The 24,248-nt window shown below is 40.9% G+C and overlaps 1 protein-coding gene across 1 annotated transcript in view; it reads left to right on the top strand.

The window, feature by feature from the left end:
- The window catches only part of LOC135519884 (inactive dipeptidyl peptidase 10-like), a 181,876-nt gene that overhangs the window by 147,423 nt on the left and 10,205 nt on the right, over nt 1–24,248 (top strand). Inside the window, exons 18-23 of the mRNA XM_064945084.1 lie at nt 8,543–8,641; nt 8,741–8,810; nt 8,966–9,160; nt 9,389–9,443; nt 9,636–9,735; nt 13,788–13,846. Coding sequence (XP_064801156.1) covers nt 8,543–8,641; nt 8,741–8,810; nt 8,966–9,160; nt 9,389–9,443; nt 9,636–9,735; nt 13,788–13,846 — 578 coding nt within the window. The remainder of the gene's footprint in view (nt 1–8,542; nt 8,642–8,740; nt 8,811–8,965; nt 9,161–9,388; nt 9,444–9,635; nt 9,736–13,787; nt 13,847–24,248) is intronic.

Raw genomic sequence — 24,248 nt, 5'->3', positions numbered from 1 at the left:
ATAATCACTCTAAGTCTACACACTCTAAACTACACAATTATTATATTAGCTGGGACCAGTCACCAAGAAAACAATTGGTAACACACTACACCGTGAAGGACTGAAATCCTGCAGCGCCCGCAAGGTCCCCCTGCTCAGGAAAGCACATATACATTCCCGTCTGAAGTTTGCAAATGAACATCTGAATGATTCAGAGGACAACTGGGTGTTGTGGTCAGATGAGACCAAAATGGAGCTCTTTGGCATCAACTCAACTTGCCGTGTTTAGAGGAGGAGGAATGCTGCCTATGACCCCAAGAACTACATCCCCACCGTCAAACATGGAGGTGGAAACATTATGCGTTGGGGGTGTTTTTCTGCTAAGGGGACAGGACAACTTCACCGATGGACGGTGAATGTACCGTAAAATGTACCGTAAAATCTTGGGCGTTAACCTCCTTCCCTCAGCCAGGGCATGTCTGTGCCTATGTTGATAAGCTGAAGGTACCAAGCTGCCTGTTTAACATACTAGCACACAGCTCGGACACCCATGCATACCCCACAAGACATGCCACCAGAGGTTTCTTCACTGTCCCGCGGTCCCATAAGGTGTATTTTTTTCCTGCTTTTTGAATCTGATTCTACTGCTTGTATCAATTTCCTGATGTGGAATAGTGTCATGTAGTCATGGCTCTATGTAGTACTTTGCACCTCCCATAGTCTGTTCTGGACTTGGGGACAGTGAAGAAACCTCTGATGGCATGTCTTGTGGGGTATGCATGGATGTCCGAGCTGTGTGCTAGTATGTTAAACAGGCAGCTCGGTACCTTCAGCTTATCAACATAGGCACAGACATGCCCTGGCTGAGGGAAGGAGGTTAACGCCCAAGATTTTACGGTCAATCTCTCTTCCACTTTGAGCCATGAGAGATTGACATGCATGTCATTAATGTTAGCTCTCTGCATACTTTTAATGGCCAGTCGTGCTGCCCTGTTCTGAGCCAAATGCAATTTTCCCAAGTCCCTCATTGTGGCACCTGACAACACAACTGAACAGTGGTCCAGGTGCGACAAAACCAGGGCCTGTAGGACCTGCATTGTTGATAGTGTTGTTAAGAAGGCAGAACAGCGCTTTATTATGGACAGACTTCTCCCCATCTTAGCTACTGTTATATCAATATGTTTTGACCATGACAGTTTACAATCCAGGGTTACTCCAAGCAGTTTAGTCACCTCAACCTGCTAATTTTTCACATTATTCATTACGAGATGAAGTTGAGGTTTAGTGAATGATTTGTCCAAACACAATGCTTTTAGTTTTGGAAATATTCAGGACTAACGTATTCCTTGCTACACATTCCGAAGGTAACTGCAGCGTTTTATGTGTTGCAGTCATTTCAGTTGCTGTAGTAGCTGACATGTATAGTGTTGAATCACCCACATACATAGACACACTGGCCTTACTCAAAGCCATGGGCATGTCGTTAGTAAAGATTGAAAAAAGCAAGTGGCCTAAACAGCTACCCTGGGGAATTCCTGCTTCTACCTTGATTATGTTTGAGAGGCTTCCATTAACTTCTTGCGTCGAGCAATCCCGTATCCGGGATCCTATTTATAGCCTCAAGCTCATTAGCATAACGCAACGTTAACTATTCATGAAAATCATAAATTAAATTAAATAAATATATTTGCTCTCAAGCTTAGAATTTTGTTAACAACACTGTCATCTCAGATTTTCAAAATATGCTTTTCAACCATAGCTAAACAAGCATTTGTGTAAGAGTATTGATAGCTAGCATAGCTATAAGCCTGGAATTCAGCCAGCAACATTTTCACTAAAACAAGAAAATCATTCAAATAAAATCATTTAACTTTGAAGAACTTCAGATGTTTTCAATGAGGAGACTCTCAGTTAGATAGCAAATGTTCAGTTTTTCAAAACAATATTATTTGTGTAGGACAAATCGCTCCGTTTTGTTCAAGTTTGGCTATGAAAAAAAACCTGTATCCAGTTATAGCCTCAAGCTCATTAGCATAACGTAACGTTAACTATTTATGAAAATCGCAAATAAAATGAATGTGCTCGCTCTCAAGCTTAGCCTCTTCTTAACAACACTGTCATCTCAGATTTTCAAAATATGCTTTTGAACCATAGCAAAACAAGCATTTGTGTAAGAGTATTGATAGCTAGCGTAGCATTTAGCGTAGCATTTAGCGGGCAACATTTGCACAAAAAACAGAAAAGGATTCAAATAAAATAATTTACCTTTGAAGAACTTCGGATGTTTTCAATGAGACTCTCAGTTACATAGCAAATGTTCAGTTTTTCCTGAAAGATTCATTGTGTAGGAGAAATCGCTCCGTTTTGTACATCACGTTTGGCTACCAAAAAAAAACAAAAATTCAGTCATCAAAACGGAGAACTGTTTTCCAAATTAACTCCATAATATCGACTGAAACAGGGCAAACGCTGTTTAGAATCAATCCTCAAGGTGTTTTTCACATATCTCTTCATTGATATATCATTTGTGGATGTCTACTTTCTCCACTGAATCGCTTGGAAAAAGACGTGCAGTTGAAGATGACGCACCAATTTCAACGGAGGACACCGGGCAGACACCTGGCAAATGTAGTCTCTTATGATCAATCTTCCAATGATATGCCTACAAATACGTCACAATGCTGCAGACACCTTGGGGAAACGATAGATCGGGCAGGCTCATTCCTTGCGAATTCACAGCCATATAAGGAGACAATAAAAAAACAGAGCCTCAAAAATCCTGCTCATTTCCTGTTTGAAGTTTCATCTTGGTTTCGCCTGTAGCATCAGTTCTGGGGCACTCACAGACAATATCTTTGCAGTTTTGGAAACGTCAGTGTTCTCTTTCCAAAGCTGTCAATTATATGCATAGTCGAGCATCTTTCTGTGACAAAAATATTGCGCTTAAAACGGTCACGTTTTTTTATCCAATAATGAAATAGCGCCCCCATAGATGTAAGAGGTTAAAGAACACCCTCTGTGTTCTGTTAGACAAGTAACTCTTTATCCACATTATAGCATTTAGTGTAAAGCCATAACACATGTTTTTCCAGCAGCAGACTATGATCGATAATGTCAAAAGCGACACTGAAGTCTAACAAGAGAGCCCCACAATAATGTTATCAATTTCTCTCAGCCAAACATCAGTCATTTGTGTAAGTGCAGTGCTTGTTGAGTGTCCTTCCCTATATGCATGCTGAAAGTCTGCTGTCAATTTTTTTACTGTGAAATAGCATTGTATCTGGTCAGACAATCAAGGCACAAGGCAAAACCCAGATGCAGACACAGGAGGCAGATGGTTGGAGTCTTACAATGTTTATTAATCCAAGGTGGTAGGCTAGAGAATGGTCGTGGACAGAAAAAAAGGTAAAAACCAGATCAGAGTCCAATAGGTACCGAAGGGCAGGCAGAATCAAGGTCAGGGCAGGCGGGATGATCAGGCATGGAGGAAAGCACTCCAGGGTCAGGAAGGGGTCAGAACCGGGAGGACTATAAAAAGAGAATAGAAAAGGCGTATGAGAAAAACACGCTGGTTGACTTGACTAAACATACAAGACGAACTGGCACAGAGAGACAGGAAACACAGGGATAAATACACCGGCGAAAATAAGCGACACCTGGAGGGGGTGGAGACAATCACAGGAACAGGTGAAACAGATCAGGGCGTGACACAAACACCATTTTTGCCAGAAGTTTACTAAGGGTTGGCAGCAGGCTGATTGGTCGGCTATTTGAGACATTGAAAGGGGATTTACTATTCTTGTGTAGAGTAATGACTTTTACATCTCTCCAGGCCTGAGAGCACACACACTCTCTAGTAGGCTTAAATTGAAGATGTGGCAAATAGGAGTGGCAATATCGTCCGCTATTATCCTAAGTAATTTTCCATACAGATTGTCAGACCCCGGTGGCTTGTCATTGTTAGACAACAACCATTTTTTCACCTCTTCCACACTGACTTTGTGAAATTCAAAAGTGCAATTCTTGTCTTTCATTATTTGGTCAGATATACTTGGATACTTGTCAGCGTTTGTTGCTGAGTTTGTTTATCTTGCCAATGAAAAAGTAATTAAAGTAATATCAGTGGGTTTTGTGATAAATGAGCCATCTGATTCAATGAAGGATGGAGCCGGGTTGGCTTTTTCCCCCAAAATGTAATTTAAGGTGCTCCAAAGCTTTTTACTATCATTCTTTATATAATTTATCTTTGTGTCATAGTATAGTTTATTTTTATTGTTATTTAGCTTAGTCACATGACTTCTTCATTTGCAGTATGTTTGCCAATCATTTGGGCTGCCAGATGTATTTGCCATACTTTTTGCCTCATCCCTCTCAACCATACCATTTTTCAATTCCTTATCAATCCAAGAGGATGTAACAGTTTTTACTGTCATTTTCTTAATGGGTGTGTGCTTATTAGTAACTGGAATAAGCAATTTCATAAATGTGTCAAGTGCAGCGTCTGGTTGCACATCATTACACACCACAGACCAGCAAATATTCTTTACATCATCAACAGTGCTAACAGTGTAACTCTGGTTCATAGACTCATGATTACTGCATCCCATAGCTGTAGGATTAACACAGGTATTCAGGGCAATTAGGGGGACATAAATAAAGTTGTGTCTTCCAACGCCCCTAGGATAATGTACATTTTATGCAGCATTATGACAACTCATTTTCACAATGGTAGGGATTAGCTGAGCTGGTCTTGGGTCATTGATAAGCTATTGTTTCAAAGCAGCCTTGAAATGCGTGGACAGGATCCAGGAGCCAAGATGATTTGGATGGACTCTGTCATTCCTGTAGAGTATCTTCTGCTTCCAGAAGGTGACAAAGTTATATATAAAGTGACTCCAGCAAAGCCACATTAATCTTTTAGCCAGATGTGTAAGGACAGTAGACTGCTGAATATTTCACACTTGCAGCCCCATGATGGTACTGGATCTGAAATGATTGGCCCTTTTTTGGAGTCTTTTATTGCTAAAATCAGTTCTTTAAAATCCATTTTCAGATGTTCCAAGCTAGCCCTCCTGATGTCGTTTGACCCCACATGGACTACGGCAGTGTCAGCTCCCGGCATCTGTGGTAGAACAGTCGAAAGCAGCCTTGTGATGTCCTGTACTCATACTCCAGGGTAGTACAGGGTTTTTGCCTTGGGGACCAAGATGTTTCTCAACATAGAGCTGCCTATGATGACAGCTGGTGATGTTGAATCGGACAGTCTCTCAGGCATCCTCATGGTCTGATGAGGGTGGAAGCTCCGCGCATCTAAACCAGAGGTCGAAGCTACAAGAGAGGGAGACAGAACAGAGGACGAATACGCAGGTACCTCCGGATCCGATCTTGAATGGTAAGCCCCCAATGATGAAGAGCTCAACATCTCGAAGAAGACCCACATTGCCAGAGGACGCTGTCTTTGACTTCCATGGCAAGTGACGTATCTCCATGGCAGGTTGGTTGGGTCGAGAACAGCTCCATTCTCCAGGGAAGAGGGAGACCCCTTTGGGGATGAAACCCTGATGGGCACCGTCCAGTCGGCTGTGGAGAGCCGACACGGAGGCGACACGTCAACCAGACCAGAGCGGCGTCCGGCTACTGGGGTGGAAGAAAATAAAAAGTCGGCAGGCATGGATTCCCCAGTATCTTTTGTAGGTTTGCTACTTGCTTGCTAATAAGAGTAGTCAATTTGCCCCTGTAGTTCTACGCAAGCAAACAGTAACTACATTGAAAGTCAGCGGACCAATATTGTCCCGGAACAATGCAAAGTAAACACAGCTCCTGCAGCCTGGAAACATTCAATAGCGACCTCCATTTGAGACCGCTGAGCCAGCTAGGCTAGCTGGGCTTCCATGTCTCTACCCCTCTGCGGAATCTGGAGGTTTCCCGGGACAGACAGCAGCAACTCACAGCAATCTAAGAGCAGCTGAGCCTCAGGATCCAAAATCAAATAAAAGTATATAAAAACAATAAACTGAGGTCTCTCGTTCAGCTTTCAGCGTTCAACAGTGTTCAAGGCCTACCTTCAAACTCAGTGCCTCTTTGCTTGACATCATTGGAAAATCAAAAGAAATCAGCCAAGACCTCAGAAAAAAATGGTAGACCACCACAAGTCTGGTTCATCCTTGGGAGCAATTTCCAAAATGCCTGAAGGTACCATGTTCATCTGTACAAACAATAATATGCAAGTATGAACACCATGGGACCATGTAGCCGTCATTCCACTCAGGAAGGAGACGTGTTCTGTCTCCTAGAGATGAACATACTTTGGTGCGAAAAGTGCAAATCAATCCCAGAACAACATCAAAGGACCTTGTGAAGATGCTGGATGAAACAGCTACAAAGTATCTATATCCACAGGAAAACAACTCCTATATCGACAACCTGAAAGGTCACTCAGCAAGGAAGAAGCCACTGCTCCAAAACGGCCATAAAAAAGCCAGACTACGTTTTGCAATTGTACATGGGGACAAAGATTCTACTTTTTGGAGAAATGTCCTCTGGTCTGATGAAACAAAAATAGAACTGTTTGGCCATAATGACCATTGTTATGTTTGGAGGAAAAAGGGGGACGCTTGCAAGCTGAAGAACACCATCCCAACCGTGAACCACAGGTGTTAGCATCATGTTGTGGGGGTGCTTTGCTGCAGGAGAGACGGGTGCATTTCACAAAATAGATGGCTTCACGAAGAAGGAAAATTATGTGGATATATTGAAGCAACATCTCAAGACCTCAGGAAGTTAAAGCTTGGTCGCAAATGGTCTTCCAAATGGACAATGACCCAAGCATACTTCCAAAGTAGTGGCAAAATGGTTTAAGGACAACAAAGTCAAGGTATTGGAGTGGCCATCACAAAGCTCTGACCTCAATCCTATAGAAACTATGTGGGCAGAACTGAAAATGCATGTGCGAGCAAGGAGGCCTGTAAACCTGACTCAGTTACACCAGCTCTGTCAGGAGGAATGGGCCAAAATTCACCCAACTTACTGTGGGAAGCTTGTGGAAGGCTACCTGAGACGTTGGACCCAAGTTAAACAATTTAAAGGCAATGCTACCAAATACTAATTGAGTGTATGTAAACTTCTGACCCACTGGGAATGTGATGAAAGAAATTAAAGCTGAAATAAATCATTATCTCTATTATTATTCTGAAATTTCACATTCTTAAAATTAAGTGGTGATCCTATCTGACCTAAGACAGGGACTTTTCACTATGATTAAATGTCAGGAATTGTGAACAACTGAGTTTAAATGTATTTGGCTAAGGTGTATGTAAACTTCCGAACTCAACTGTTCATCATGCTCAAATGTACTGTGCTGGTCTGGATATTTTTTTATGGTGGATACATATCCAGGCCACCTCGTCTGGACTTGTCTTGGCATGGCTCAGTGTCAGTTTAGTCCTGCAGTGTGTAAACCACCATTTGTGTTCTTATGTTCTGTTCCTACAGTACCTCTCTTTACACTACAGAACCAATCTGAACTAGGTTGGCCTAGTTAGCCATTCAATACAGTTGCTGAAAACCTGCAACTGTGCTGAAATTGAAATTGTGAAAATAATAAATTCGAGCCCTAAGTGTAAAAATGGGTTCAGTGACTGTGCTGCATAATAAGGCTAATAAGCTGCACTCTACCCTCGCAAGTTTGATAATGGGAGAAGATAAAATATGTTTGGATGGAATTACAGAATATGCAGTAGGCCTAATGCATGAATATACCAATATGTACTCAAGGAGTTTGACAGATTAGGTAGCTTCAACACATTTGACTTTATATGATATTCATACTTGTCAACATTTAAACACCACAACTGTTACAATGTAAAACATATATCATATTTACCAAATACATTTGCGTAGTTTTGGCATTTAGAGTTTCATGTCAACATTTTAACAGTACAGTACATCTCAGTATGTAGGCCTACGGTGTTTCTATCAAAATGCATTTTCAACAAATATCAAAGACACGAGATAGAGAGGAAGGGGGGAGAGAGTGAGAGGGAGAGAGAGGGGTTTCTGTGCGTCCACTTTGTCCCTCTAATTAGCATACCATATCTGCAAAAGAACTCAGTGCAGTGGCATCACCCTGGCTCAACACCAGCACGTGACACTTTACTTGCTCCTGCTCCAGACATGCCAAAAATGAGTCTGCGTGCTCTACCATGTCTTTAACTTCCGTTTCACAATTGTCACGAGGAGCACACTTCAAATGTTTGTTATGCACAGACAAGTCGCCACCTATCAAAAAATCTTTGATTGAACCAAAGTAATATTCTGAATGACCAGCCAATCAGAGCCATTTCAGCTGCTGTTCACGTGAACATTATTACTGTGTTGGCCATTCTTAAATGTAACATTTGCATTTATCCAGGTGATTGGATTAGCCAAATATTTTACGTGTTTTGCTCTTGTGTAGGCTACTTTGTGCATGATTTCTCTATAGTACTACATAATTGATACTACACTACTGTGGCCTGTGTTGTGGACACTTCTAAAACGTATGCAACTTTTTCTCTCAACATAGATTACTACATCCTTGAGAACAACTCTTTATTGAAGGCAGCTTTGAAGATCAAGAGGATTCAAATGACGGACTTCAGAACAATCCAGATAGAACATTTTGGTAAAACGGATACTTTTCGCTACTTACGTTTTTTTTGTTGGATCAGTTTCTCTTTCTATTATTCTAAGGTTATTGCTAATGGCTGCTTTCTCTGCTCAGATCTTCCTTTGAAGATCTCTTACCCACCAGACTTTTCTGAATCACGTCACTATGGCCTGCTTCTGGTCGTGTACGTATCTCCTTCAGTGTCTGTGCACACAGTTTTTTTATATTCTATTATGGTTGGTGCGGACCCCATCACGAGAGCCAGACTGTCTTTATGATGCCCATATTAGGACTGCCTCAAGCACAGTTTTATTCTGTCATTTGTCTCTTTAAATTCAGCGATGGCTCCCCTGGTGGCCAGGCTGTGAGCGACCGATTCATTCTGGACTGGGACTCGGTTCTGGTCAGCTCGGATAACATCATTGTGGCTCGTCTAGACGGCAGAGGGAGTGGCTTCCTGGGCCAGAGGGTTCTACATGAGGTCCACCAACGTTTGGGGACAGTAGAGGTGCAGGATCAAATCTCAGCTCTGGAGTATGTACCAGTTTGATCCTTTCCCATTGAGTCTAATTTAATTTGAATTTAATTCAATAAATCATTAGCCTTAGAATGTATGGCAATTTAACAATTTGCTTACATTTTCTATTTAACTGCATTTGGCAAACAACTTTAAACATATTTTGGTACTGTATTCATGTTACTGTATTCCATTCTATGATATCATACTTTGTAACTTGGGCATCTCAATATTGTTTATTTCAGATACATGTTGACCTTCCCGTACATTGATCGTACACGGATAGGAGTATTTGGGAGGGTAAGATTCTATTGACAGATTCTCTCACAGAGGCTCCAGCTTGCTTGTCTCAAGTTGATTTGCATGACTTTAGGAGACACACATACTCAACATGTTAGTATAAAATTTCACTCTATTTGCTGGCTGTGCCCCATGATTTAAAATTTAACAAATAAAACTGTCATTTATTTTGGTTACTTGTTTTTTTTTCAGGGTTATGGTGCCTATATTACATTAATGATGCTCAAATCAACAGACAGCCTGTTAAAATGTTCCGTAGCAATGTCCCCAGTCACAGACTGGAAACTATATGGTGAGTAGAAGCTTGCCTGTAAAATATTTGTTGGTGTTAACCTTAATGACCTTTTATGATGACTTTTATGACAGTCTTAATGACTGCTTTAATATGTTTTAATATAAAGTGTTCTCGACAAGTTAGATGCAAGATTTTAAAGACTCATCTATTATGATTTCATGTTCATGTTCTTGTCACTTATATGTATTAAGCACAAACAGTCTTTTCATGTTATGAAATAGGCATCACAATCTGTGGTGTCATAGACCTGCATATCATCAATTGGGCCTGACAGGACTTTCGGCCATCCCTATCTTTGATTGTTTCCAGAAATTACACTTCACATCAACAGATAGAAGGGTAGGAAAGGAGATGTGACAGAAGGGTTGATACCTGAGTAGGGGATTCTTCTCACATGGGGCACCATTTATGGAGGTGATGGTCTTATTTGTAAGATATTCCTCAATAAGGAATTAGGATATTGTTCAAATGTCACATTAAAATGAACCATTGCAACACCTGAGTCACAGAGAGAGACCAAAAATGTCTGAAGATTAAACCACAGAGCATCATAAGATCTCACTGGCTACTTATGCACTTTTATGTCTTAAAGTAACATTTTTAAATTGTTTGATTTCATATTCATCATCTTCAGCACCACCCCAACATCAACATATGTGAAAATGGCGCATTTATATGTTTATATGTCAGTAGGCAAATAGTAGACAAATGCGGGGTGGCAGATAGTCTAGTGGTTAGAGTGTTGGGCCAGTAACCGAATGGTTGCATGGCTGATTAATTAGGGCCGATTTCAAGTTTTCATAACAATCGGTAATCAGCATTTTTGGATGCTGATTATAGCCGATTACATTGCATTCCATGAGGAAACTGCGTGGCAGGCTGACCACCTGTTACGCGAGTGCAGCAAGGAGCCACGGTAAGTTGCTAGCTAGCATTACACTTGTCTTATAAAAAACAATCTTCACATAATCACTAGTTAACTGCACATGGTTGATGATATTACTAGGTTAATTAGCTTGTCCTGCGTTGCATATAATCAATGCAGTGCCTGTTAAGTTATCATCGAATCACAGCCTACTTCGCCAAACGGGTGACGATTTAACAAAAGCGCATTTGCAAAAAAGCACAATCGTTGCACAAATGCATCTAACAATAAACATCAATGCCTTTCTTAAAATCAATACACAGAAGTATATTTTCTTTAACCTGCGTAGTTAGTTAAAATAAATTCATGTTAGCAGACAATATTAACTAGGGAAATTGTGTCACTTCTCTTGCATTCGTTGTATGCAGAGTCAGGGCATATGAAACAGTTTGGGCCGCCTGGCTCGTTGCGAACTAATTGGCCAGAATTTTACAAAGTTATGACATAACATTGAAGGTTGTGCAATTTAACAGCAATATTTAGACTTAGGGTTGTCACCTGTTCGATAAAATACAGAAAGGTTCCGTATTTCACTGAAAGAATAAACGTTTTGTTTTCGAAAGGATAGTTTCCGTATTTGACCATATTAATGACCAAAAGCTCGTATTTCTGTGTTTATTATATTATAATTAAGTCTATGATTTGATATTTGATGGAGCAGTCTGACTGAGCTGTGGTAGGCAGCAGCAGCCTAATAAGCATTAATTCAAACTTTACTGCGTTTGCCAGCAGCTCTTAACAATGCTTGATTCCTGCGCTGTTAATGACTTCAAGCATATCAGCTCCTGAGATTCGGCTGGCAATACTAAAGTGCCTATTAGAACATCCAATAGTCAAAGGTATATGAAATACAAATGGTATTGAGAGAAATAGTCGACACGTCATAATTCCTATAAAAACTACAACCTAAAACTTCTTAACTGGGAATATTGAAGAACTGGGAATATTGAACCACCAGCTTTCATACAGTTGAAGTTGGAAGTTTACATACACTTAGGTTGGAGTCATTAAAACCCATATTTCAACCACTCCACAAATTTCTTGTTAACAAACTAAAGTTTTGGCAAGTAGGTTAGAACATCTACTTTGTGCATGACACAAGTAAATTTTCCTTTTTTTACAGACAGATTATTTCACTTATAATTCAAAGTATCACAATTCCAGTGGGTCAGAAGTTTACATACACTAAGTTGACTGTGCCTTTAAACAGAAAATTATGACATGGCTTTAGAAGCTTTAGGCTAATTGACATCATTTGAGTTAATTGGAGGAGTACCTGTGGATTTATTTCAATGCCTACCTTCAAACTCAGTGCCTCTTGCTTGACATCATGGGAAAATCAAAAGAAATCAACCAAGAACTCAGAAAACAAATTGTAGACCTCCACAAACCCAGTTCATCCTTGGGAGCAATTTCCAAATGCCCGAAGGTACCACTTTCAGCTGTACAAACAATAGTAGGCAAGTATAAACACCATGGGACCACGCAGCCGTCATACCGCTCAGGTAGGAGACCTGTTCTGCCTCCTAGAGATGAACGTACATTGGTGCGAAAAGGGCAAATCAATCCCAGAACAGTAGTAAAGAATCTTGTAAAGATGCTGGAGGTAACAGGTACAAAGTATCCATATCCACAGTAAAACGAGTCCTATATCGACATAACCTGAAAGGCCGCTCAACAAGGAAGAAGCCACTGCTCATAAACCTCCATCCACATGGGAACAAAGATCATACTTCTTGGAGAAATGTCCCCTGGTCTGATGAAACAAAAATAGAACTGTTTGAATGGGCCAAAATTCACGTAACTTTTTGTGGGAAGCTTGTGGAAGGCCTGTGTGGGTCCTGTGGGTCCTGTGTGGCTCAGTCGGTAGAGCATGGCGCTTGCAACGCCAAGCGTCGTGGGTTCGATTCCCGCTGGGGCCACCCATATGTAAAAAAGTAGTGGCCCCAGCCGACTTGTAAGTCGCTTTGGACAAAAGCGTCTGCTAAATGGGATATATTATTATATTATATTATTATTATATTACCCGAAACGTTTGACCCAAGTTAAACAATTTAAAGGCAATGCTACCAAATACTAATTGAGTGTATATAAACATCTGGCCCCCTGGGAATGTTATGAAAGAAACAAAAGCTGAAATAAATAATTCTCTACTATTATTCTGACATTTCTCATTCTTAAAATTCGTGACCTAAGACAGGGAATTTTTGCTAGGATTAAATGTCAGGAATAGTGAAAAACTGAGTTTAATTGTATTTGGCTAAGGTGTATGTAAACTTCTGACTTCAACTGTATGTTCTGAGCAAGGAACCTAAACTTGAGCTTTTTTACATGGCACACATTGCATTTTTACTTTCTTCTCCAACACTGTGTTTTTGCATTATTGAAACCATATTGAGCATGTTTCATTATTTATTTGAAACTAAATATACTTTATGTTTTATATTAAGTTAAATAAAAGTGTTCATTCAGTATTGTTGTAATTGTCATTATTACAAATATATATATACATATATATTATATAACCCTAACCCTTATATATACATATATATTACAAATCGGCCGATTAATCGGTATATGCTTTTATTTTGGTCCTCCAATAATCGATATCGGTATCGAAGAATCATAATCAGTCGACCTCTAGCTGCTAGATCGAATCCCCGAGCTGACAAGGTAAAAATCTGTCATTCTGCCCCTGAATTAAGCAGTTAACCCACCTTTCCTAGGCTGTCATTGTAAATAATAATTTGTTCTTTACTGACTTGCCTGGTTAAATAAAGGTCAAATAAAAAAGTTGCCTACTCATAATTGGTTAAAATCACATGATGTCATTGAAAACACTTATCTTCCCCTATCTTTTTTACTACAAAACATTGAAACGCAAAATGTTCACATGTTAATGTTCGGGTGGTGCTGGAGATATGAAGTTATGATATGAATATGAAGTTCAATAATTGTGTAACCCCCCCCCTCCCATTTTTTTTCTCCATTTAGTTTGGATGCAGAATGACAGACATCACTTTTTGTGTAGAGTCAGCAAAAGTTACACTTAGCTCAACTGAAGCTCTGAAACACTATTTGTACCTGCCACCTTTTTAGAGTGTATCACTTTCTATTTGAACAGCATCAGCATTTTCTGAGCGGTACCTTGGTATGCCATTACGGGACGACAGCAGATATCAGGTGCGTTTGTTTACTGCCTCCTGCTCTTGTTTGCCGCCTTGTTTAGCTCTTTGAAAGCTCCACGTCGTAGCATCAAATACATGCCTATAGTTAAGCCCACACAGTTACAGAATGTCACTACCATCGTCAGAGGTACTGAGTTTTTTCCCCATTTTCTTTTTATGATGCTTTCAGAGCACAGAGACGTTGTCACTCATCTCCTACGGTAAATGTGGCACATTAGCTTATTAAATCTCATTACGTTAGTGTTTTGACGAGCTGCTGAAGGGGGTCATCTGACTTTCCCAGACTCCCCTAAGGTGTGGACTTGGTGCTGTGTCAAACAGCTGGCTCAGTTACACTGATAAGAAAGACAGAACAGTCAGGACTTCTGGACAAAATAAGTAAACTAACTTGGCATACACACTTTTTATTTATATGACTGCAATTTGTACAGCAAACGAATTGAAATAAGCCATTATATCAGAAACAACACAAAACTATCTCTAACCAATACGGATTGTGCACATAATCCTCAATCTGATTTACATGACACTCACGTCCGTTAGGGACGAGATAATTTATCACAGTATCCATACCGCAGTAATAAAGTACTGTATGTACCATTGAAATACACACTGAGTGTACAAAACATTAAGAACACCTTTCCTAATATCTAGTTACACCCCCCACTTTTGCCCTCAGAACAGCCTCAATTCATCGGGGCATTGACTCTACAAGGTGTCGAAAGCATTCCACAGGGATGCTGGCCCATGATGACTCCAATGCTTCCCACAGTGGAGTCAAGTTGGCTGGATGTCGTTTGGCAGGTGGACCACTCTTGATTCACACGAGAACTGTTGAAACTCCTGAAAACCCAGGAGCATTGCAGTTCTTGACACAAACCGGTGCGCCTGTCACCTACTACTATTCAAAGGTACTTAAATATTTTGTCAGCAAACTTTATTTGCCACATGTGCCGAATACAACAAGTGTAGACTTTACAGTGAAATGTTACTTACAAGCCCTTAACCAACAGTGCAGCTCAAGAAGAGAAGTAGGCTAAAATAAAAATGAATAATACCAAGTAACACAATATGAATAACAATAACGAGACTATATATAAGGGGCACCGGTACCGAGTGTGCAGGGGTACAGGCTAGTTGAGGAAATCTGTACATGTAGGTGGGTGCGAAGTGACTTTACATAGGTAGCAAACAAACAGCGAGTAGCAGCAGTTTACAAGAGGGGGGGGGTCAAAGTAAATTGTCCGGTGGCTTTTTTAATAAATTGTTCAGCAGCCTAATGGCTTTGGGGTAGAAGCTGTTGAGGAGCCTTTTGGTCCTAGACTTGGCGCTCCGGTACCGCTTGCCGTGCTTGCCACTTGCAGTCGTCAGCAAACTGAATGATGGTGTTGGAGTCATGTTTGGCCATGCAGTCTTGGAGGAACAGGGAATACAGGAGGGGACTAAGTACACACCCATCATGGGCCCCAGTGTTAAGGATCAGCAAGGCGGAAGTGTTGTTGCCTACTCTTATCACCTGGGGGAGCCCGTGAGGAAGTCCAGGATCCAGTTGCAGGGGGAGGTGTTTAGTCCCAGGGTCCTTAGCTTAGTGATGAGCTTCGTGGGCACTATGGTGTTGAACGCTGAGCTGTAGTCGATGAACAGCATTCTCACATAGGTGGTCCTTCCAATTGAGATTGCGTCATCTGTGGATCTGTTAGTATGCAAATTGGAGTGGGTCTAGGGTGTCCAGGAGGATGCTCTTGATGTGAGCCATGACTTTTCAAAGCACTTCATGGCTACCGTCGTGAGTGCTACGGGGCGGAAATCATTTAGGCAGGTTACTTTCGCTTCCTTCGGCACAGGGGCTGTGGTGGTCTGCTTGAAACATGTAGGTATGACAGACTTGGCCAGGGAGAGGTTGAAAATGTTAGTGAAGAAACTTAACAGTTGGTCCGCGCATGCTTTCAGTACACTTTCTGGTAATCCGTCTGGCCCAGCGGCTTTGTGAATGTTGACCTGTTTAAAGGTTTTGTTCACATAGGCTACCAAGAGCAATATCACAGTCATCCAGAACAGCTGGAGCTCTTGTACATGCTTCAGTGTTGCTTGCCTCGAAGTGAGCATAACAGGCATTTAGCTCATCTGGTAGGCTTGTGTCACTGGGCAGCTTGCGTCTGTTTCCCTTTGTTGTCCGTAATAGTTTTCAAGCCCTTCCACATCCGATGAGCATCAGAGGCAGTGTAGTAGGATTCAGTCTTAATCCTGTATTGACGCTTTGCTTGTTTGATGGTTCGTCTGAGGGTATATCGGGTTTTCTTATAAGCGTCTGAATTAGTCTCCTGTAGTGTAGCATCCGCGTCATCTGGCCACTTCCGTATTGAGCGAGTCACTGGTACTTCCTGCTTTAGTTTTTGCTCGTAAGCAGGAATCGGGAGGATAGAATTGTGGTCAGATTTGCCAAATGGAGGGCGGGGGAGAGCTTTGTATGCATCTCTGTGTGTGGAGTAAAGGTGGTCTAGGTTTTTATTCTCCCTGGTTGCACATGTGACATGCAGGGAAAAATTTGGTAAAACTGATTTGAGTTTGTCTACATTAAAGTCCCTGTCCACTAGGTAAACCGCTTCTGGGTGAGCATTTTCTTCTTTACTTATGGCCTTATAGAGTTGGTTGAGAGCGGTCTTAGTGCCAGCTTTGCTTGTGGTGGTAAATAGATGGCTACGAATAATACAGATGAGGAATCTCTTGGTAGATCGTGTGGTCGACAGCTTATCTTAAGGTACTCTACCTCAGGCGAGCAATACCTCGAGACTTCTTTAATATTAGACATCGCGCACCAAATATTATTGATTGACAAAAAGACACACACCCCGCCCCTCGTCTTACCAGAGGTAGCGTCTCTGTTCTGCCAGTGCATGGAAAATCCCGCCAGCTCTATATTGTCCGTTTCTTTGTTCAGCCACGTCTCGGTGGAACATAACATGTTACAGTTTTTAATGTCCCGTTGGTAGGATAATCTTAATAGTAGGTCATCAATGACATTTTTTTAACGATTGCACGTTAGCAAGGAGAACGGAAGACATTGAGCGTTTACTCGCTCGCCTCTGGATTCGCAGAACGATCCCCGATCTGCGTCCCCTTTTCCAGCATCTTTTCTTCATGCAATTGGTGTGGATCTGGGCCTGTTCCAGTGAAAGCAGTTTATCCTTCTCATCGGACTAGTGAAAGAAAAAAGTTTATTCCAGTCCGCGGTGAGTAATCGCTTTTCTGATGTCCAGAATTTATTTTCAGTCATAGGAGATGGTGGCAGCAACATTATGTACACAATAAGTTGAAAAAAATAAGTTCCGCAAAAAGCAAAAAAATGACAAAATTGCACAATTGGTTGGGAGAATGTAAAACATCAGCCATGTTCTTCAGCACCATCTTCACCCTCTGAATGTCCTTGCCTCAATTGTCTCAAGGCTTCAAAATATTTTTTACTCCCCTTCATCAACACTGATTAAAGTGGATTTAACAAGTGACATCAAGAAGGGATTGTAGCTTTCACCTGGTCAGTCTGTCATGAAAATAGCAGGTGTTCTTAATGTTTATACACTCAGAGAATATTCATTGTTTTTGATTGAGGACTGAGAATGGACCACTCCGGGACATGCAACACCTCTTGGAAAGCCACTCTGGTGTGTCTTTGGCATCAAAATGGGTGTAATTATTTTTCAGAAAAATTTAACTACAGCAGGTTTTTCCTTTACTTTATACCTGGGCTTTGCTCCTTAATTTTTTTATTTCAATCCTCACAAGCCTCCCAGTCCCTGCCGGTGACAAGTATACCCACAACTTGATTTTGCATTCACAAAACATGAAAATACAGTGCATTCCCTCCACATTACTGGCCTGTACGACAAAGTGAAAAGAACGTCTGCCAACACCTTTCACAGTCTTCACATTTTGCTTCCTTCAAATTTATTCTGAAAAGGGATTACATTTGATAGTTTTCCTACAAATCTACAGAACCTACAGTACCAGTCAAAAGTTTGGACACACACCCACTCATTCAAGGGTTTTTATTTATTTTTACTATTTTCTACTTTGTGGAATAATAGTGAAGACATCAAAACTATGAAAGAACACATATGGAATCATCTGGTTAACCAAAGAAGTGTTTGTTTGTTATAGATGATGTGTACCTATGATGAAAATGACAGGCCTCTCTCATATTTTTAAGTGGGAGAACTTGCACAATTGGTGGCTGACTAAATACTTTTTTGCCCCACTGTATACATATATATGTATATATATATCTTCACTGACATCTTCAACCTCTCCCTGACGAGTCTGTAATACCTACATGTTTCAAGCAGACCGCCATAGTCCCTGTGCCCGGAAGTGAAGATAACCTGCCTAAATGACTTCCTCCTTGTATCACTAATGTCGGTAGTCATGAAGTGCTTTGAAATGCTGGTCATGGCTCACATCAACAGCATCATCCCGGGAACTCTAGACCCACTCCAATTCGCATACCGCCCCCAAAAATATCTCAATCACACTCCACACTGCCATTTCCCACCTGAACAAAAGGAACACCTACAGTTCAAGTCGGAAGTTTTTCACTATTTTTTTACATGTAATCCTAGTAAAAATTCCCTGTCTTAGGTCAGTTAGGATCACCACTTTGTTTTAAGAATGCGAAATGTAAGAATAATAGTAGAGATAATTATTTATTTCAGCTTTTATTTCTTTCATCACATTGACAGTGGGTCAGACGTTTACATACACTCAATTAGTATTTGTTAGGATTGACTTTAAATGTTTCCCACAATACGTTGGGTGAATTTTGGGTGAATTTTGGCCCATACCTCCTGACAGAGCTGGTGGAACTGAGTCAGGTTTGTAGGCCTCCTTGCTCGCACACACTTTTTCAGTTCTACCCACACTTTTTCTATAGGTTTGAGGTCAGGGCTTTGTGATGACCACTTCAATACCTTGATTTTGTTGTCCTTAAGCCATTTTTCCACAACTTTGGAAGTATGTTTGGGGTCATTGTCCATTTGGAAAACCCATTTGCGACCAAGCTTTAACTTACTGACTGATGTCTTGAGATGTTGCTTCAATACATCCACAATTTTTCTCCATCATGATGCCATCTATTTTGTAAAGTGCACCAGTCTCTCCTGCAGCAAAGCACCCCCACAGCATGATGCTGGCACTCCTGTGGTTCACGGTTGGGATGGTGTTCTTTCGGCTTGCAAGCCTCCCCCTTTTCCTCCAAACATAACGATGGTCATTATGGCCTAACAGTTCTATTGTTGTTTAATCAGACCAGAGGACATTTCTCCAAAAAGTACGATCTTTGTCCCCATGTGCAGTTGCAACCCATAGTCTGGCTGTTTTTATGGCAGTTTTGGAGCAGTGTCTTCTTCCTTGATGAGTGGCCTTTCAGTTTATGTCGACATAGGACTCGTTTTACTGTGGATATAGATACTTTTGTACCTGTTTTTTCCAGAATCTTCACAAGGTCCTTTGCTGTTGTTCTAGGATTGATTTGAACTTTTTGGTCCAAAGTACTTTCATCTTTAGGAGACAGAACGCATCTCCTTCCTGGGCGGTATGATGGCTGTGTTGTCCCATGGTGTTAATACTTGCGTACTATTGTTTGTACAGATGAAAGTGGTACCTTCAGCTATTTGGAAATTGCTCCCAAAGATGAACCAGACTTGTGGAGGTCTACAATTTTTTTCTGAGGTCTTGGCTGATTTCTTTTGATTTTCCTATGATGTCAAGCAAAGAGGAGTTTGAAGGTAGGCCTTGAAATACATCAACAGGTGCACCTCCAATTGACTCAAATGATGTCAATTAGCCTATCAGAAGCTTCTAAAGCCATGACATCATTTTCTGTAATTTTCCTAGATGTTTAAAGGCACAGATCAGTGTATGTAAACTTCTGACCCCCTGGAATTGTTATACAGCGTATTATAAGTGAAATAATCGTTGTAAAAATGTACTTGTGTCATGCACAAAGTTGATATCCTAACCGACTTGCCAAAACTCTAGATGGTTAACAAGAAATTTGTGGAGTGGTTGAAAAACAAGTTTTAATGACTCCAACCTGAATGTTTGTAAACTTCCGACTTCAACTGTATGTGAAAATGCTGTTCATTGACTACAGCTCATGGTCAACACCATAGTGCCCTTAAAGCTCGTCACTAAGCTAAGGACCCTGGGACTAAACCCCTCCCTCTTCAACTGGATTCTGGACTTCCTGACGGGTCACCCTCAGATGGTAAGGGTAGGCAACAACACATCTACCACGCTGATCCTCAACACTGGGGTCCCTCAGGGGTGCGTGCTTAGTCCCTTCCTGTACTCCCTGTTCACCTATGACTGCTTGGCCAAGCACGACTCCAACACCATCGGTAAGTTTGCTGATAACACAACAGAATCACAACACAAAAGAGACAGCCTATAGGGAGGAGGTCAGAGACCTGGCCGTGTGGTGCCAGGGCAACAACCTCTCCTTCAATGTAAGCAAGACAAAGGAGATGATCTCGGACTACAGGAAAAGGAGAGCCGAACACACCCCCATTCACATCAACGGGGCTGCAGTGGAGTGGGTCGAGAGTTCCAAGTTCCTTGGTGTCCACATCACCAATGAACTATCATGGTCCAAGCACACCAAGAAAGTCATGAATATGGCACAACAACACCTTTTCCCCCTCAGGAGACTGAAAAGGTTTGCCATGGGTCCAGGTCTAGATACACTGCTGCTACTCACTGTTTACTATCTATGCATAGTCACTTTACCATTACCTACATGTACAAATTACCTTGACTACCTGTAATCCTGCACATTGACTCAGCACCCCTACCCCTGTATATAACCTCGTTATTGTTATGTTATTGTGTTACTTTTTATTTTATTTTTTTACTTAACTTTATTTATAAAATATTTTCCTAACTCTATTTCTTGAACTAAATTGTTGGTTAAGGGCTTGTAAGTAAGCATTTCACAGTAACGTCTACACCTGTTGTATTCGGCGCACTTGACAAATAATGTTTAATTTGATTTGAACCCACTCCACAGTTTCTAAGTAAATGAAAATGATAGAGAATTGATTGTCTTGATCGCGTATGTCTTCCAGCTCCAGAATTAATACTTGGTGGAAGCATCTTTGGCAGCCTCTGTGACTCATTTTTTATGATATTCTACCAACTTTGGAGAACTCTTAGGGCAACACACTACCTTACAAAAGTTTGGGGTCAGTTAGAAATGTCCTTGTTTTACATGAAAAAAAATTAATAGGAAATATAGTCAAGACTTTGACAAGGTTATAAATAACGATTTTTAATTTAAATAATAAATGTGTGCTTCAAACTTTGCTTTCCTCAAAGAATCCTCCATTTGCAGCAATTACAGCCTTGCAGACCTTTGTCATTCTAGTTGTCAATTTCTTGAGGTAATCTGAAGAGATTTCACCCCATGCTTCCTGAAGCACCTCCCACAAGTTGGATTGGCTTGATGGGCACTTCTTACGTACCATACGGCCAAGCTGCTCCCTCAACAGCTCAATAGGGTTGACTGTGCTGGCCTCTCCATTATATACAGAATACCAGCTGACTGCTTCTTCCGTAACTAGTTCTTGCATAGTTTGGAGCTGCTCTTTGGGTCATTGTCCTGTTGTAGGAGGAATTTGGCTCCAATTAATCGCCGTCCACAAGGTATGGCATGGCGTTGCTAAATGGGGTCATAGCTTCCTTCAAGATCCCTTTTACCCTGTATAAATCTCCCACTTTACCACCACCAAGCACCCCCAGACCATCACATTGCCTCCACCATGCTTGACAGCTGGCGTCAAGCACTCCTCCAGCATCTTTACATTTTTTCCGTGTCCCATGAATGTTCTTCATTGTGATCCGAACATCTCAAACTTAGATTTGTCTGTCCATAACACTTTTTTTCCAATATTCCTATATCCAGTTTCTGGTCTTTTGCCCATCTTAATTTTTTTTAATTGACCAGTCTGGGATATGGCCTTGTCTTTTCAACTCTGCCTAGAAGGCCAGCATCGCGGAGTCGCCTCTTCACTGTTGACGTTGAGACTGGTGCTTTGCGGGTACTATTTAATGCAGCGGCCAGTTGAGGACTTGTGAGGCGTCTGTTTCTCAAACTAGACACTCTAATGTACTTGTCTTCTTCCTCAGTTGTGCATCGGGGCCTCCCACTCCTCTTTCTCTTCTGGTTAGAGCCAGTTTGCGCTGTTCTGTGAAAGGAGTAGTACACAGCATTGTACGAGATCTTCAGTTTCTTTGCAATTTCTCGCATGGAATAGCCTTCATTTCTCAGAACAAGAATAGACTAAAGAGTTTCAGAAGAAAGTTATTTATTTCTGGCCATTTTGAGCCTGTAATCGAACCCACAAATGCTGATGCTCCAGATCCAAAGGCGGACAGTTTTATTGCTTCTTTAATCAATACAACAGTTTTCAGCTGTGCTAACATTATTGCAAAATGGTTTTCTAATGATCAATTAGCCTTTTAAAATGATAAACTTGGATTAGATAACACAATGTGTCATTGCTGATAATGGGCCTCTGTGCACCTATGTAGATATTCCATTTAAAAAAAATCATCTGTTTCCAGCTACAATAGGCAATTTCAACATTAACAATGTCCACACTGTATTTGTGATCGATTTGATGTTATTTTAATGGACAAAAATATGTGATTTTCTTTCTCTAAGTGACACCAAACTGTTGAACAGTAGTGTATATCCATTGTTTTTGTAAAAATGTCTCAAGCTCAGTATTCAATTTGGTTGGAAATCATTGATAGATATTAATGTTCAAACCTTGTTTGAGATTATTCAAGCAAATTTAGACTGTTTAGACTTTTTCAGCAAGTATGGATTGTCACTAGATCACTCAGGAACATTCAGCACCTCCTGGAAAGCCATTCTGGCATTTTCTTTGTTATTCTTTTTTTTGTTTATAATTGTCCTGCTCTATCCCAGGTTTAGTTTATCAGAAGACTGAGACAGGTTGTCCTCTAACTTTTTACCTGGGCTTTGCTCTTTTCCCTCGTCCCTGTCAGTGACAAGCATACCCATAACATGATGCTGCCGACACAATACTTAAAAATACAGAAGGTTTCACTCTGTGTTATGTTGTATTGGATTTGACCCAAACCTGTTGTTTTTTATTTCGCCTCAAAAGTTCATTACTTTGCTGTGTTGTCTTGCAGTATTACTTAACAGGCTTGTTGCAAACAGAACGGATAATTTGAAGTGGATATTTTTTAACACAGCCTTCACTTTGTAATACAGGCCAATAATGTTGAGTGAATGCACTGTATTTTCAAGTTTTAAGGTTGGAAAACCATGTTATGGTTATGCTTGTCACTTTCAGGGACTGGGTAGTTTGTGAAGACTAAAATGAAAATGAAAGGAGGAAAGCCCAGGTACAAAGTTAAAGAAAAACCTGCCGTAGGCTTTTGAAAACCCTGGGGAGTTTTATTTTTCAGTGGAACAATTACACCCATTACACAATTACACCCAAAGACACACCAGAGTGGCTTTTAAAGAGATGTTGAGTGAATGGTCCATTCTCAGTCTGCAATCAAATATAATGTATATAGACTGAGTGTACAAAACATTTTAGAATGGCTCTTTCCATGACATAGACTGAACAGGTGAATCCAGGTGAAAGCTATAATCCCTTCTTGATGTCACTTGTTAAATCTTGTTAAATCCACTTCAATCAGTGTAGATGAAGGGAAGGACACAGGTTAAATAAGGATTTTGAAGCCTTGAGACAATTTAGACATGGATTGTGTATGTGTGCCTTTCTGAGGGTGAATAGGCAAGACAAAATATGTAAGTACCTTTAAAGAGAGTATGGTAGTAGGTGCCAAGTGCACCGGTGTCAAGAACTAAAACACTGCTGGGTTTTTCACGTTCAACAGATTTTTGTGAGTTCTTTCAATTGAAAGTGTGGGTTCACAGCTCCAATCCAGATGTGTTGGTCATTACTGAGACGTGGTTAAGGAGGTGTGTTTAGAATGCTGATGTTAACCTTTCTGGTTATAAACTTTTTCGGTAAGACAGATCTTCCAAAGGAGGGGGAGTGGCAGTATTTACCAAGGATTACCTTCAGTGCTCGGTTGTCTACACCAAGTCTGTCACCAAACAATTTGATTAGCTGGTTTTAAGCATTAAAACCAAATAGCTCTTTTTTGACTGTTGCTGGGTGCTATCGTCCTCCATCAGCACCAGCCTGTACCCTAAGCTCTCTTCTGGCCCCTTACACTGAGTCTGAATTTGTCCTGCTAGGTGACCTAAACTGGGACATGCTTAAACCACCTGACTAAGTCCCAAAGCAATGGGACTCCCTAAATCTTTCTCAGATTATTACCAATCCCACAAC

The sequence above is a fragment of the Oncorhynchus masou genome, chromosome 29, assembly GCF_036934945.1.
Source record: "Oncorhynchus masou masou isolate Uvic2021 chromosome 29, UVic_Omas_1.1, whole genome shotgun sequence".
Lineage (NCBI taxonomy): Eukaryota > Metazoa > Chordata > Actinopteri > Salmoniformes > Salmonidae > Oncorhynchus > Oncorhynchus masou.
This window is presented reverse-complemented; position numbering and strand designations above follow the sequence as displayed.